Source organism: Sceloporus occidentalis, unplaced genomic scaffold, assembly GCF_023333645.1.
Source record: "Sceloporus occidentalis isolate IW3139 unplaced genomic scaffold, rSceOcc1.0.p SCAF_97, whole genome shotgun sequence".
Classification (NCBI taxonomy): domain Eukaryota; kingdom Metazoa; phylum Chordata; class Lepidosauria; order Squamata; family Phrynosomatidae; genus Sceloporus; species Sceloporus occidentalis.
This window is the reverse complement of record NW_028317077.1, coordinates 2,978,770-2,992,336: the sequence shown is the minus strand read 5'-3', so window position 1 is coordinate 2,992,336 and position 13,567 is coordinate 2,978,770. Positions and strand designations below refer to the sequence as shown.

General features: G+C 38.8%; 1 protein-coding gene across 5 annotated transcripts in view; it reads right to left on the bottom strand.

Moving 5' to 3' along the window:
* Positions 1-367: 367 nt before the first annotated feature.
* LOC149284232 (E3 ubiquitin-protein ligase NEDD4-like) overlaps positions 368-13,567 on the bottom strand; it is a 120,200-nt gene continuing 107,000 nt past the window's right edge. For all 5 annotated transcript variants that reach the window (XM_089497041.1, XM_089497043.1, XM_089497038.1 and 2 more), the window contains 11 exons: positions 10,521-10,750; positions 10,040-10,161; positions 8,253-8,323; positions 7,460-7,555; positions 6,668-6,741; positions 5,520-5,580; positions 5,284-5,343; positions 3,882-3,989; positions 2,838-2,934; positions 2,141-2,213; positions 368-470 (listed from right to left, as the gene is read on the bottom strand). In XM_089497041.1, the coding sequence (XP_089353167.1) occupies positions 368-470; positions 2,141-2,213; positions 2,838-2,934; positions 3,882-3,989; positions 5,284-5,343; positions 5,520-5,580; positions 6,668-6,741; positions 7,460-7,555; positions 8,253-8,323; positions 10,040-10,161; positions 10,521-10,750 (1,095 nt within the window). The remainder of the gene's footprint in view (positions 471-2,140; positions 2,214-2,837; positions 2,935-3,881; positions 3,990-5,283; positions 5,344-5,519; positions 5,581-6,667; positions 6,742-7,459; positions 7,556-8,252; positions 8,324-10,039; positions 10,162-10,520; positions 10,751-13,567) is intronic.

The following is a 13,567-nucleotide window of genomic DNA, read 5'->3' as shown; positions in this document are numbered from 1 at the left end:
CATCAGTTTAAACGGTAAAACTGCAAACCCTTTTGTGCCAGCAGCGTCCAGCATCTCACGAGCAACCGCGTCCATTCCTCCTCCTTCTTCCTTGACACCAGAGCAAATGTTGTAGCAAATCACGAGAGAAAATGATTTGACTTCAGCGTAAACGGACACAAAGTATCAACGGCACAAAACGTGTCATCCTCGTCCACCGTCGCAGAATAAATATCTATTATCTATATACAGCAAACCGATATTGATGAATATAGATGCCACTATTTATTTCCTGACAGCCGTCCCTCTTTAAATCACTGGTAATGTCCGTTTTGTTGACGCTTCCAAGCGCTCGCGGCGCTCCGCAGGATGGAACCCGGTTTCTTCTTTAGTCGACGCCTTCGAATCCCTGAGCGTTCTCCACGGCCATGAGAAGCTTCTCGCGTAGATCTTCGAATGATTCGTATGGAGGTAAGTCTAGGCGATTAAAGCTACAGGAGAAAAGAAAACCCTCGTGAGACAAACTATGGAAAAACACGTCACCAAAGCCAAAGCGGGGTAAACCATACATGCTTTTGAGATGTTAATACTGATTGAAGAGTTGGGTACAAGGGGTTAAATGTCACCAGCTGTTAAAGGTCTATTAGCATCCAACGTTACTTCATATCGCTGGGGTAAGTTAAACAAATTATGGCAGATCTGCCACTCTCCAAATACTGCAAGTTAATTCCTATTTGCTGGTGGGTTAGTTCAGGCAGGGGCTGGGGTTTGGGGAGACTCCAGGGCAGTAAATTGTTTAAATAATGCTAATTTTGCAATAGCTTTCACCTTCCCAGAATGTAGGGCCTAGAGCCGGCAATGGGGCACCAGGGGCCTAGAGCCAGCATCGGGGCCAGCAGTGGGGCCGCCAGGGGCCTAGAGCCGGCAGTGAGGCCAGCAGTGGGGCCGCCAGGGGCCTAGAGCCGGCATTGGGGCTGCCAGGGGCCTGGAGCCGGCAGTGGGGCCGCCAGGGGCTGGGGGAATCTGTCTTTTAATCCTTTTAGTCCAAATCTGTGCTTTTCGCTACAAAAGATGAGTTAATCAGGGAAGAGTTTTTGAGGTTTGTTTTTTTTACAGCAGGCAAATCGGGCAGACAAGACGGGCCAAACCGTTCTTACCTGCCATTGAACTCTGCGTTTTTATGAATAAATCTCTGGCTTGAACGCTTTCAGTTTAAGAAAGCGAATGTAAGTTCTGTAGATCGCACATATCGCTAAAGCCGAGGGGACTGCGTTTGCCATCGACCCGTCACCGCGCCGGGGTCGGCATGACATGAGCCATTTTGATGTCATCAAACAAATTGACACCATTTAGAAATTGCTGGCGCGCGGATATATTTCTCCATCTAAACGATTTCTCTACTTTTACATGAAAAATGTGACTGCTTGCATGAATTTCACAACTCAAGGACTGGAAGGGTTAATTGGAATGCTAACTGGTTAACGGACTTTAGAACCACTGTATTTAAGCATATTACCTTGTCCTATCCCATTTTCCTTTTTTTTTTTTTTTTTTTTACACCTAAATTATATATACAATTATATATATATATATACACAGTATACATAATGCTTAAAAATCAAGGCTTTACAAAATTACAAGTGCTTTAAAGATACATTATCAAATATAAAAAAAATGCATCTGTTGGAATTATGGATAAAAACTTTTTGTTTATCACTACTGTAGAAACGATGGACGGAAAACAACCAGTTTAGATAGTTTCCAGAAACTGGTAAGAATACAAAACTCTTAGGGCGCCAATTTTTCCAGTCGTTCCGAGATGCTTATATTATTAGCTAAAAGGGATCAGCGTTAGGGGAGCAGACATTTAACGCCTCCTGCATTTCAATGATTATTTCATTTTTCACGTGGAAGTTAATGTCTTCCGCTCGCGCTCTGCCACCAGCTGCCAAATTCATGGATCCGCAAAACTCATCTAATAAGTCATCTAATAAACTACTGGACCGTAAAGCATTGCCTCGGCAACACCTTCCTGAGATAGCACGCTCCCTTGTTTATTAAAGTCGCGGATGTTCAAAACAAGCGTAACTTTATCAAACGCGATAGTGCCATCATTAACATTCACTAGACACCAATGACTGAGACGCTGAGGTCTACTCACCATGTGTGAGCTCTGGGCAGCTTATCTGGGCTTCCCCACTGCTCAATTGTAAACAGCTGAGGACCGTTTGAACCTGGAACAGGAAAGAACATTATGAATAATAGTTACATAAAACATCAGGGTTCACTGGTGTTAAGTAAATGAGAAGTAAACAGGATCAGAGTCCTAACTCATTTTGGGGAACAATCATCACACAGAGCCACGTGAAGACATAGGATAATAAAATACATAAGCAGAGCGCTTTCAATGACTTATGTCCTATGCTGGGTTTATACTTCAAATTCCATTTGATCACTAATTAAAATATATATATATTAGATAAATTAATCACAAAAGAATACAGCTGCTCTACATGCTGTATAATTAAGGCACCAAACAATGAATTTCGCCTACAAAGGTTTATACGTGAGCCAACTATGCTCAGTCTTATTAGTAAGCCATTGTAGGCGAAACGCATCAGGAGTGGCCCCCCCCTGGGACCTTCATCCCGGGAACTGAATATACTTTAATTATACCGCATGGATTGTCGCCACGTCTTGTTTTTAATTCCAATTAATTTTGATGCCTGTGGGCCAGGATAGGCTCGCAGAAAATAATTTTCAGTTTCAGGGTGAGTTGTCCACCAAGTGCTGTGGTTGAGTTAATAAATTCCTGCGAGGGTTACGTGAAAGTTTGATCACAGCACACGCCAACTTACCATATAGTTCAGCAAATCCATTCATAGGCACACGCGATGTCCCCGTCACGAACTGAAGCAAACGTATACGTTTCTCGGCATCCATGAGCAGCACAGCCTACAGAGAACGCGGATAACAACAGAAGCAGCTGTTACACTCGGAGTTATATGCGGTTATAATACGCAGTTCGATAGTCTAACAGTCCCCAAATCTGCCATTTAACCCCTCATTGGTGGGTCCCCTGAGCAACAGATGGCCATTAAGTTAACAACAAAATAATAATAATCACACTGTTTTCTAATAAGCTTCCCTCCTGTACGTATTTAAATGTTTCTATCATACCCACTCCCTCTCTTCTTTCCTCCAAGCTATACACATTGAGCTCTCTTCGTTTTTCCTGATCATTTTTATCCTGCAAACTATTTATCATTTTTGTAGCCCTCCTCTGAACTCTCTCCAATGTGTCGATATCGTTCTGGAGATGGGGGTCTCCAGAACTCTCCCCAATACTCTAGATGATGTCTGACCAGAGATCTGTAAAGTGCTGAACCTCCTCCCTTTTGCTGTTATTAATGCCACTGACCATACAACCCAGCACCCTGCTCACTCTCCCCCCCCCAACACTTTATTGCATTGTCTGCTTACCTTGAGGACATCAGAAATAATTACTCCCAAGCCCCTGTCTCCTGTTGTCACTGACAGAACAATGCTCCCAATACTATATTCTGCCTCGGGATTTTTACGTCCCAAGTTCTTTGTTTAAAATGTCAACATTAAACTGTAGCTGACACACTCACGGCCACTCTGTCGGTGCCAGCGTCCGACGCCTTACTGAAATATAGACTTTATCTACTGCTCCTTCCAGGTCTATTATTTTAGTTACCCAGTCCCAAATGGTGGTTTGGCTAGCAATTGAGCTTTAGTGGCTACATGCAATTGAAATACTAGTTAAAAAGGTCCCCTATACACAAGCAAGGTTTATAAGTTCTACCTGGAACTTATAAACAGTTTAAACTAAAACTTCAGAGATACACAATACACAACTTTTATCTAAAATGTCTCACCTTCCAGTACCACTGGATAACGGGATGATTTGGGCAATATCCATTCTTATACAGTGTGTGCTGCCTCCAGTCATTCACATCAACATCGCCAAGACCACACATCAGTAGCTATATAGACATAAAAAAATAATAAACGTATTAATAAAATAAAATATTCAGAAATACAATACTCTATGAAGATAAAGGTGTTAAAGTGTATTAATGTGATAATCATGTTTTACCAAAAACCCTTTTTTCGATGCCAAAATAGTTTATTTTTACCTTATACGGTAATATAATATAACTATGCCTCTTAGTAGCTGGATACATGTTTTTTTTCAGGGCAACATAACTGCAATTTGTGTCCCACAAATAAGGCTTTATAGACCCCCAGAAGGTGAAATACTTTCTTTATAAACTTTGAATTGAAGTTTATGTTCTGTAGGACAAACATCTTTCTAAGAAAATAAATAAATCTGAGAGCTGCTCTTTTGCCAGCTTCTACATGGAACATTCGTACCGCGTTCACCATCTTCTGCCTTCTACAGCGGCGCGTTATTCCTTAGATCACATAAAATCCCCCAACAATGCCGAACCAAAGGCTGGAGAGATTTCTTACAGTACATTTTCAAGACGTACAAAACATCCTCACTTTCACTGTAGACACCGTACAGAATTTGAATTATATTCGAAAAGACTAGATACAGGCTGTATATCCCGCTCTCTGCACTGCGAGGATGGGGTAGATAGGCAATAAACACTTAAAGATAAGCAGCAGCTATAGTATCTATAGCTGTAAGGGAGTTATTATTGCATCCAGCTTCCTCGGCACCTCTCACTCCTGTTCTGGATTACTGTCAGGTACAAGGAGGTGATGAAAGGAAACAAGATTTCTTATTAGAGCTTGTCCATCGGGTACAGATATCGCAGGAGGTGCTGAGAACATAGAGATCTAATGGAGACCAGAGCAACTACAGTCAATGGATTATTTCTTAACGCCAACTTTCCAGGGGTAGGGTAAGCCGTGTTTGCCTCACCGATGCCCCTCTAAGTGGTCTTTCATTGATAAAAGCCAGCCTCTTGGTAGGTAGCCATGGCGGATGTGCCGTACTGGCATCCATTCAGCACTATGGCACACTAACCAACTAAATAGGCAAGTGGTCCATCAAGGGGGTGGAAGAAAGAGCGTCCGGTGAGTGTTTCAAAGAGAGGAGGGGAGACGCTGTTCATATAAGTTAAAAGAACAATCTTAGCTATTGAAAGAACTGGTCTGGTTAGCGTTGGGTATGGCCCTGTCCTGGTTGTTGGAGATGACCCAAAATGAGGGACAGCCAAGGATTACATAGAAACATTATATGGAACCAGACACTTTTGTGTACATGTATTTGTATGAGATTAAAAAAATAATAATAATTCTACCTACCTCAAGCTCATTTTCATCAAAAATTTTAATCAAATCAATAGGAATGAGTTCAGTAAAACCCTGCAAAAAAAGAAAGGTATTTTCGGTAAGAAAGTGACAGTGTAAGGTGCCAGCAAGGTACGGGATATAATGATCCATCCTTATACACGGCACGGAGGCAACAGAGGACCGACGTACGACAGAACCAACGTAACATAGCAACAAGAAAATAAGAACGAGAAAAGAAAAAAACGTACTTCTAAGAAAGCATTCATCTGCTTCTGTACCCTGTTCACAAATCTCCACTGGATTACGAGGCTGTAAAAATAATGATAATAATAATAATGTGTTAAAATAATCAACACGACTCTGGCCACAGCCTTAGCATATTTATTTACACACGTAGTAAGAGCGAAAATATGAATTAACTGGCAAATAAGGATTTGGGTATCGGTGTAACGATGAAATGTATTTTAATTTGTGATATACGTAGCACGTTATCAACCTCGTCTGTGACACGATCAATGACAATTTGCTTTTCTACGTGGATAGAACGACAGAGGAGTTTGTCCCCTAGTAATTCTGTCACTTCTTTGACTGTTTCCAATTGTCCCCAGAAATCTAAGGATGCATAATTAGGGTTCCCATTATATCTAAAAGCACAGCGTGTTACAGTATAGGGGAGCTTCGGAAGACACGGTCAAGAAAAAGGAAAAACTGTAATTGGATTGTGCTGTTTCTGTTTTGGTTCCTATGGAGCTTTGAACAAATTGGCCCTTTAGACAAGCGTCTAGTTTTCTCTATGGCAAATCAATTGAAGCCTCAATCCCTGTGACCTGATCGCTGGAACGAGCAGGAGATCTGTCTCTAAGCAGAGCTCTCCTGCGTTCCTTCACAAACCAGCTCCAGTCTCGGATGTTGGGATGAATTCGCTTATCTGGGAGACTGAAGGAGAGATTAACATTTCAGCCCCGTAAATTCACTGAGCATTGTGGATGTCCAAATTCATTGGACTTTTCCTGTGCACAATGATATCAAGGAGCTGGGACACTGATTTATCCTGGGCTAGTGAATACATCTAATAACAGAAAGCAGGTATCCATCAACAGACAGCCGCTCCCCCCTTGAAGGATGTCCTCTTCTGGCAATGGGATGTTGGCTCTGCCAAAGTCTAGGGTATTGCACCCATTTTGCCCATATTCACACCAACGTTTTATCATGAGTCTTCTAATACAGAACTCTGCGGGATCATGAGCTATAATCTACATAGATATGGTACTCCAATCTAAACATTCATTACTTCCGAGAAATAAATGATTGATTGATAGATAGAAGTATATAAACAAGTTTGGACCTCTAGAAATGTTATTTTGAGTTAAATGAGGAGGGAAAAATTAGCACATACTCAATGTATTCCCTCTTGTTTTCATTTGTCACCACCAGATCTGACCCATTTGGCTTCAGGTCCACCTGGTAAGTCTGAAAGAAAAAAAAAAACAGCTCATCAACGCGAAGTATTATTAAGATCCCCAACTTCTCAGTTAGAGGAGTACATATTTTACTACACGCGTGCAGTAAACGACGATTACGCATTCACTTGTGAAATCAGTTTATGGGTCCCCAGATTTTTGACTACTGTGCTATCAAACTGTTACCACAGGTTATATATAAAAATATGATCACCACCAGAGCAATCGGCGATATATTCCTGCTGATCGGCCATTCCATGGGTTGCTATGATCATAAAATCGTTTTAAAACTTTGCACCAAACTAACCAGAATCTACTGGCTTTAGGCATCTTCATTCACACACAGATGATGTTCCTGAATGAGATGCGCATAGTTTATTTCTATTGTGAATCTGAAAGGAGATGCAGCTCTCCAGAAAGTGAAGTGTTTATTCCATTCGGTTACTAAGTGTTCCTAATACTCGTCTGTCGCTCTATGCATGGAGTAAACACATTAATCTCAGGTCATGCAATTTGTATGGATCAAGGGAGCGGTAATGTTCCACCTGGCACTCGAACCTAACAGAGAGGAAAGGGATTTAGGGGCAATATTTAAATGTTCTACTGGGTTACAACTCCCATTATGCAGCTAATCTAACAATATGAAACAGCAAACAGAATAATGAGGAAAAAAGATATACAATATAGATTATACATTATTTTTAATATTTATATATACTTTAACATACCTGGCCAAAATTTTCTTCATCTATACAAAACATGAGATCCAGCTCAGTGGGGTCATTTTCTAAGATCCATTTTAAAGAATTATAGTATTCACTATCCTATAATGTCAAGGGGAAAGCAAAAGTTAACCAACAACAATATTATAAAGGGTTAAAAAAACTAAGCAGAAAATGTAAAAAATAAGTAAAAACAAAAACACAACAAAAACTGTTATTCTGTTATTGAAACCGTGTGTAACATCTTAATGCTTAAAATGAAAATAATCTTTTGTTTTAATTTAATTTATTTACATTAATATATACGTATTGATCAGAAAGTAAGCTTTTAGCAAAGGAGCCTCTTCCCCTAGATTAGTGCAAGGAAGAAGTGGTGTATGTACTTGGGTGCTGCCTTAGTGCCCCCAGATGCCCCCTCCGCAGTCAGCATCCTGAATGCATTAAAAGGCTTTTAAGAATACAATGAACCGGAATATGGCGCTCCTTTTAATTCAATCTATGGAGAGCCTCCACAGCAAAGATCTCTCCTGTAACCAGCCCATTGTGCAGCGGGACATTGGGGGTCTTGACCGCTCGAGAGGGAGACCCCCCAGATTTGTAGCAGGGGGACTGCGACTCCCCTAGACCTGCCTCCCTAGGCCTGTTTCCGCCACTACAGGGAAGCCCTGCAGCTGGGTGACTATTAATGTTAAGTTATCCCGCTGCCACAGGAGTTATGGGTTCGCCAGATTCTATTAGAAGATCTCAAGACTCTATTCTCTAAAAATGTTCTTCTCTCCTTCCATATCCGATCACTTACCACAGACTCCATATCCTTCAGGGTGATTTGTTTTCCCAGCATCATCTTGTAGAAAGGCCTAATAAAGAAACCTAGAAGCACGAAAGTACCGTTAGAATCGCCTATCTGCCATTTACTAATAGATCTTGCCTTTTAGGAAACATAAAATGTCTTGGATCTCATGTCCCCAAATATATTCATTAATGACTTTCTTCGTTCATTACCGATACATGCCCTTAAAGGGGTCCGGTCCCTGCCATTGGGACATATAATTACATCCAAAAAGGACAAGTGATCACTATGACACGATGGCCCTCAAGCAGCTCCTCTACTTCCGTCTCACTCCCCATCAACCTTATAACAGATTGTAAGCTCACGAGATCAGGTCCCTCTTCTCCCTCTGTACCCGTATGTCTTAACGTTCATTAATGTTATTGGCAATTGTGTCAGTTTTCACTCTCCTCTATTGTAAAAGCTCAACGGGATCTGCTGGGCTCTATAAATACATTTTATTAAACGAGATCAGCTACAGAATTAAATATTAAAAAAATAAATTTTAAAATTAATGAGGACCCCAGTGATATCACCATGACATCATCAGGGGATACCATCTGCTTACAAGAAATATCTCAAAAAGACTTCCAAGCAACATAACGAGTAAAAATTAATTATTAACTTAATAGTTCAAAGTTAATTGAAGAAATACAATTATTTAGATAATTTAATATCACTTTGCACTACTCCCATAATAGTCAAAACATTAAGAAACTATGCATGCGGAGCAATTACGTCGCTTAACATAATTTATCTTTCCCATTGGAAACCTGTGTAAAAAATCCTAAGTGAAAATAACAAAATATATATTTTTGCATATTTCCGTTCAATTTTTTTTTTAAATGGGTGCTAAATATGTTGCGTATAGTTTTGTTTTGTGCAAAGAACTATAAAATTTAGGATTTGGAAAAAATATCTAATCCACTTTAAAAAATTAGTTTTTTTTTTTTTTTGTTTGTTTTTTTTAAGTGAAGATTTTTGTAAAGCTAGGTGTTCTGGGTCTTGGCAGAAGAGCAGAAAATTCCAACTCCCGGACATCCCTGTACATTATCAAGTCTATCAATTATGACAACAATTCTTTGCGGTTGTCTATCTGCATCTATGCCAGCTATGGATCACAGGAGGTTCGGTACAGCTGTCCCGGGGAGAAAAAAAAATGTGTTGCTGATCAATGCCTTAAATTATAAATTGCTAATTAAGAGAAATAAAGAGAATTAAACCATGAGAAGCTTCTTTGGGAAGAGCTGTCAGGAGCAACTAAGAGAGATGTCTATAAATAAGACGATCGTCATTCCAAAACCGGCAGGCTGCTGGGAAATAACTGCTACGAAAAAAAGGTGTATAAAATCTAAAATGTAACTTAGTCTTAAAATAATTACAGTAAATAATTAAATATAATCTTAATCACAGTATAAACCACAGAATGTGGGATAACCACCTAGAATTTCTTTACATTAACCTTTTGCATGCCAGAGGGGAGAACATTTATTTCACAAAGCTCACAAACTATAAATATGTCTGCAAGGATGGCTGAGCTGGCCCTGCATAATGTATAATTCAATCAGTGAGGTCACTCATGAAGTCTTACTGATCTACAGAATTTGATGGCGCTATATAAAACAATAGATAATAATAATAATCTAAATACGTTTTATACACGGTTTGCCCTACATAATTCCAAGTGAAGTCACTGACTTATTAAGGGTTAAATTGATGTAGGGCAGTATAATGTAAGAAATATAAAATGTACATACCATCGAGTAATTTCCCATGAAACACCGCGAGGCCAGCAACGCGGCCAATAAAAGTGAAGTAAGAGAGGTGATCTTCATTACAGAGACCCGAATTGGGGTTTATCTGGAGGGTGTAGTTATCCCTGTTTGGACAAAAAAAGAGCTTAATCTTCAGAAAATTTTGGGAGACAGGCATGTATTTTAACTAACTATAATATGATGGGAAAAGGGACAGATGTTTACTTATTATATACCACAAATTGAATAATTATATAATAATTATAAATAAACGAGTTCATTAATTTATAAAGAGATCAGATTTTAACTTCTTTGATCCCTGTTGACATCATGACATTAAGGCGTCTTGACCCTTTAAGTCTTTTTTAACCGATTATACAATTACAGGAATATTTCATTTCAAGTCTCTCCGACCGATAATGATAGAAAATGATGAAAGCCGGATTGAGATGGGCACGGCGCGCACGTTCAGCGACATACTTACGTTGCGGAATACTCAAAGAGCCCGTAATACGGATTAAACATTTCTTTGGACAGAAGGAAGAACCATTCTCTGGCCACGCCGCCGTAGTCTAAGCCTTTCTCAGACTCAAACTCAATCCACAGCCGAGCCTTCAGGACGTCCGGCCTTTTCACGGACATTATCCTTCTGTAGGATTCTTCAAAAATGTTGTTTCTGTGAAGTTTCATTTCAAACCTGTTTGGTATGTCCGCCTAAGATAAAAAAAAAACCCCAAAAACATTAGCCCAGGAAGTTTGTTTGAGATTATTCAATAAATATGGCAAATACCGTAATAATCCATAAAATAACTACAACCAATGATTATAGGGAAGAAAAAAAAAAGGTAAATTAAAAAAAAAAAAAAGAAGAAGAATAAAACCTCATATTTTAAGACACTTAGAGAGGTGGAACGAATTACATGCAGGCACAAAAAAACTGGTCCTGCATTTGAGGTTTCCTGCAACGTTTAATTTAAATAATTTTTATTTATTTTATTTTTTTTTTTTTTTAAATGTCTCCCTTGTGTATAATCCACATGGGCTTGTCTGTAGTTGTAATAAGTATTTTGGCAATTTTCACCTGGAAAGGACGCATTTTGTATACGTTTATTTTCCATTCTTATTTAGTACTATTGTACGCCGTAAAAACCTTCAATAAACCTTAATTTAAAAAAAATAAAAATAACCTAAATTAAGAATGCATATTATGCACTCATAGTTTACCAAACTGACATTTTGGAAATTTCAAAAACCCCTATTTTATATAGATCCATTTAAAAATGCATTCAAATTTAAACATATTTCTGGAAAAAATATGTAAAAAACGCGTAATGATTTCATTTTTTTTTTGTTAAGAGTTCAACAGTGTATGTTTTCCTTTAACCCCTTCGTCACAAAGGCTGATTTTACTTTTTGTACCCTTCGTGACAATGGCCTTTTTAACATTTCTGCGCTGCTTGTGTTTAGCTGTAATTTTCTTCTTTCCCGTTTACTGAACCCACACACATTAGATATTGTTTTTTTCAGGACAAGAAGGGCTTTCTTTAGATGACATTGTTTTGATTGTATCATATTATTTACTACTAAAAAAAGTATAAAATATGGTGAAAAAATTAGAAAAAAATGACTGTTTCTAACTTTTAGTTGAAAAATCTTTTACTCATCTATAAAAGGTAATGAAAAAACCTGCTAAATGGATTCTACTATTTGTCCTGAGTTTAGAAATACCCAATGTTTTTATGTTTTTTTGCTTTTTTCTACCCATTATGGAGCATTAAGTACAGGTAGCGTTTTGCTATTTCAAAGCCATTTTTTCCAAATCTGGTAATTCTTCCCCCCATGTGCCATTTCGGGTATCTTTGAACCCGGCCAATGCAATTTACCCCATCAAATCATATATTTTTGAAAAGTAGACAGCCCAGGGTATTCCAAATGCTAGTATTTTAACTCTTTCCATGCACCATATCTACCACCAGTTTTTGTCAAACTTTGTGGTAGTCATTTTTTTGCATTTGTTTTGTCACACACATTTTACTTCAGGTATGAATTAAAAGGTTCTCGTTTATGTCACTATCACAAAACACCCCAATATGTGTTCAGCAACATCTCCTGAGCGCAGCGATACCTCACATGAATGATTTTGCCTGGCTGTTTGGGGGCAAAAGGGCCACATTTGGGGCATGCACATTTTTCAATGTTGAACTTTGGCATTTGGGGATCCACTGCCCATGCCCTATTTGGTACATCTTTGAGTCGGGCCATTTCAGTGTGCCCAATAAACCCATATATTTTTGAAAACTAGACACCCCAGGGTATTTCAAATGCTAGTATTTTAACTCTTTCCATGCACCATATCTACCACCAGTCTTTGTCAAACTTTGTGGTAGTCATTTTTTTGCATTTGGTTTTCCACACACATTTTACTTCAGGTATGAATTAAAAAGTTCTCGTATATGTCACTATCACAAAACACCCCAATATGTGTTCAGCAACATCTCCTGAGTACAGCGATACCTCACATGAATGATTTTGCCTGGCCGTTTGGGGGCAAAAGGGCCACATTTGGGGCATGCGCATTTTTCAATGTTGAACTTTGGCATTTGGGGATCCACTGCCCATGCCCTATTTGGTACATCTTTGAGCCGGGCCATTTCAGTGTGCCCAACAAAACCATATATTTTTCAAAACTAGACACCACAGGGTATTTTAAATGCTGGCATTTTAACTCTTTGCATGCACACATTTTACCACCAGCAAAGTTTGCAGTAATATTTTTGTGTGTGTATTTTTCCCACACACACCTACTTTATGTATGAATTTACAGCTCCTGGTATATGCCGCTGTCACACGACACCCCATAATGTGTTCAGCAACATCTCCTGAGTGCAGTGATATCCCACATGCATGGGTTTGTCATTTTTGTGGGAACTAAAAGGCCACATTTGGTACGTGTGCATTTTTCTAATTGGAAATTAGATGTGTGGCCATCCTTCCCCCGGTGTTAATTGGGACGTTGTTGAACCTGGCCAATTCAATTTACCCCATCAAATCATACCTTTTTTAAAAGTAGACACCCCACGGGCATTTAATATGCCAGTATTTTAACTCTTTCCATGCGAGAATTGTTTTAAGCTAATATGCTAATTTTAGGACTTGCTCACAAAAATATATTTTTTATATATATATATATTTTTTTTGTCTTTTTAAAAAAAAAATTTTAACATTTTTTTTCAACTTGGAGGTTCCCCTGATAGTGACATCAGTGGGAAATGATTTTTACATTTTACTAGTTTTTTACTATTTTTATTCTAATTATTATTAATTTTATTTTATTTTTTAATTTAATTTTTACTAATCACACTGTGATTAGAAAGCTGGGTTCCATTGACTTGCATGGTGAATGCAGTACCTGTATTCAACCTGCAAGTGGAGCCAAAGTTCTCTAGATGGTCTGGACCATCTAGCGAACTTTTAAAATTTGTTGGTTCCTGTTATAGGGCAGCGGCCATCTTGCTTGATGGCGAAGATCAT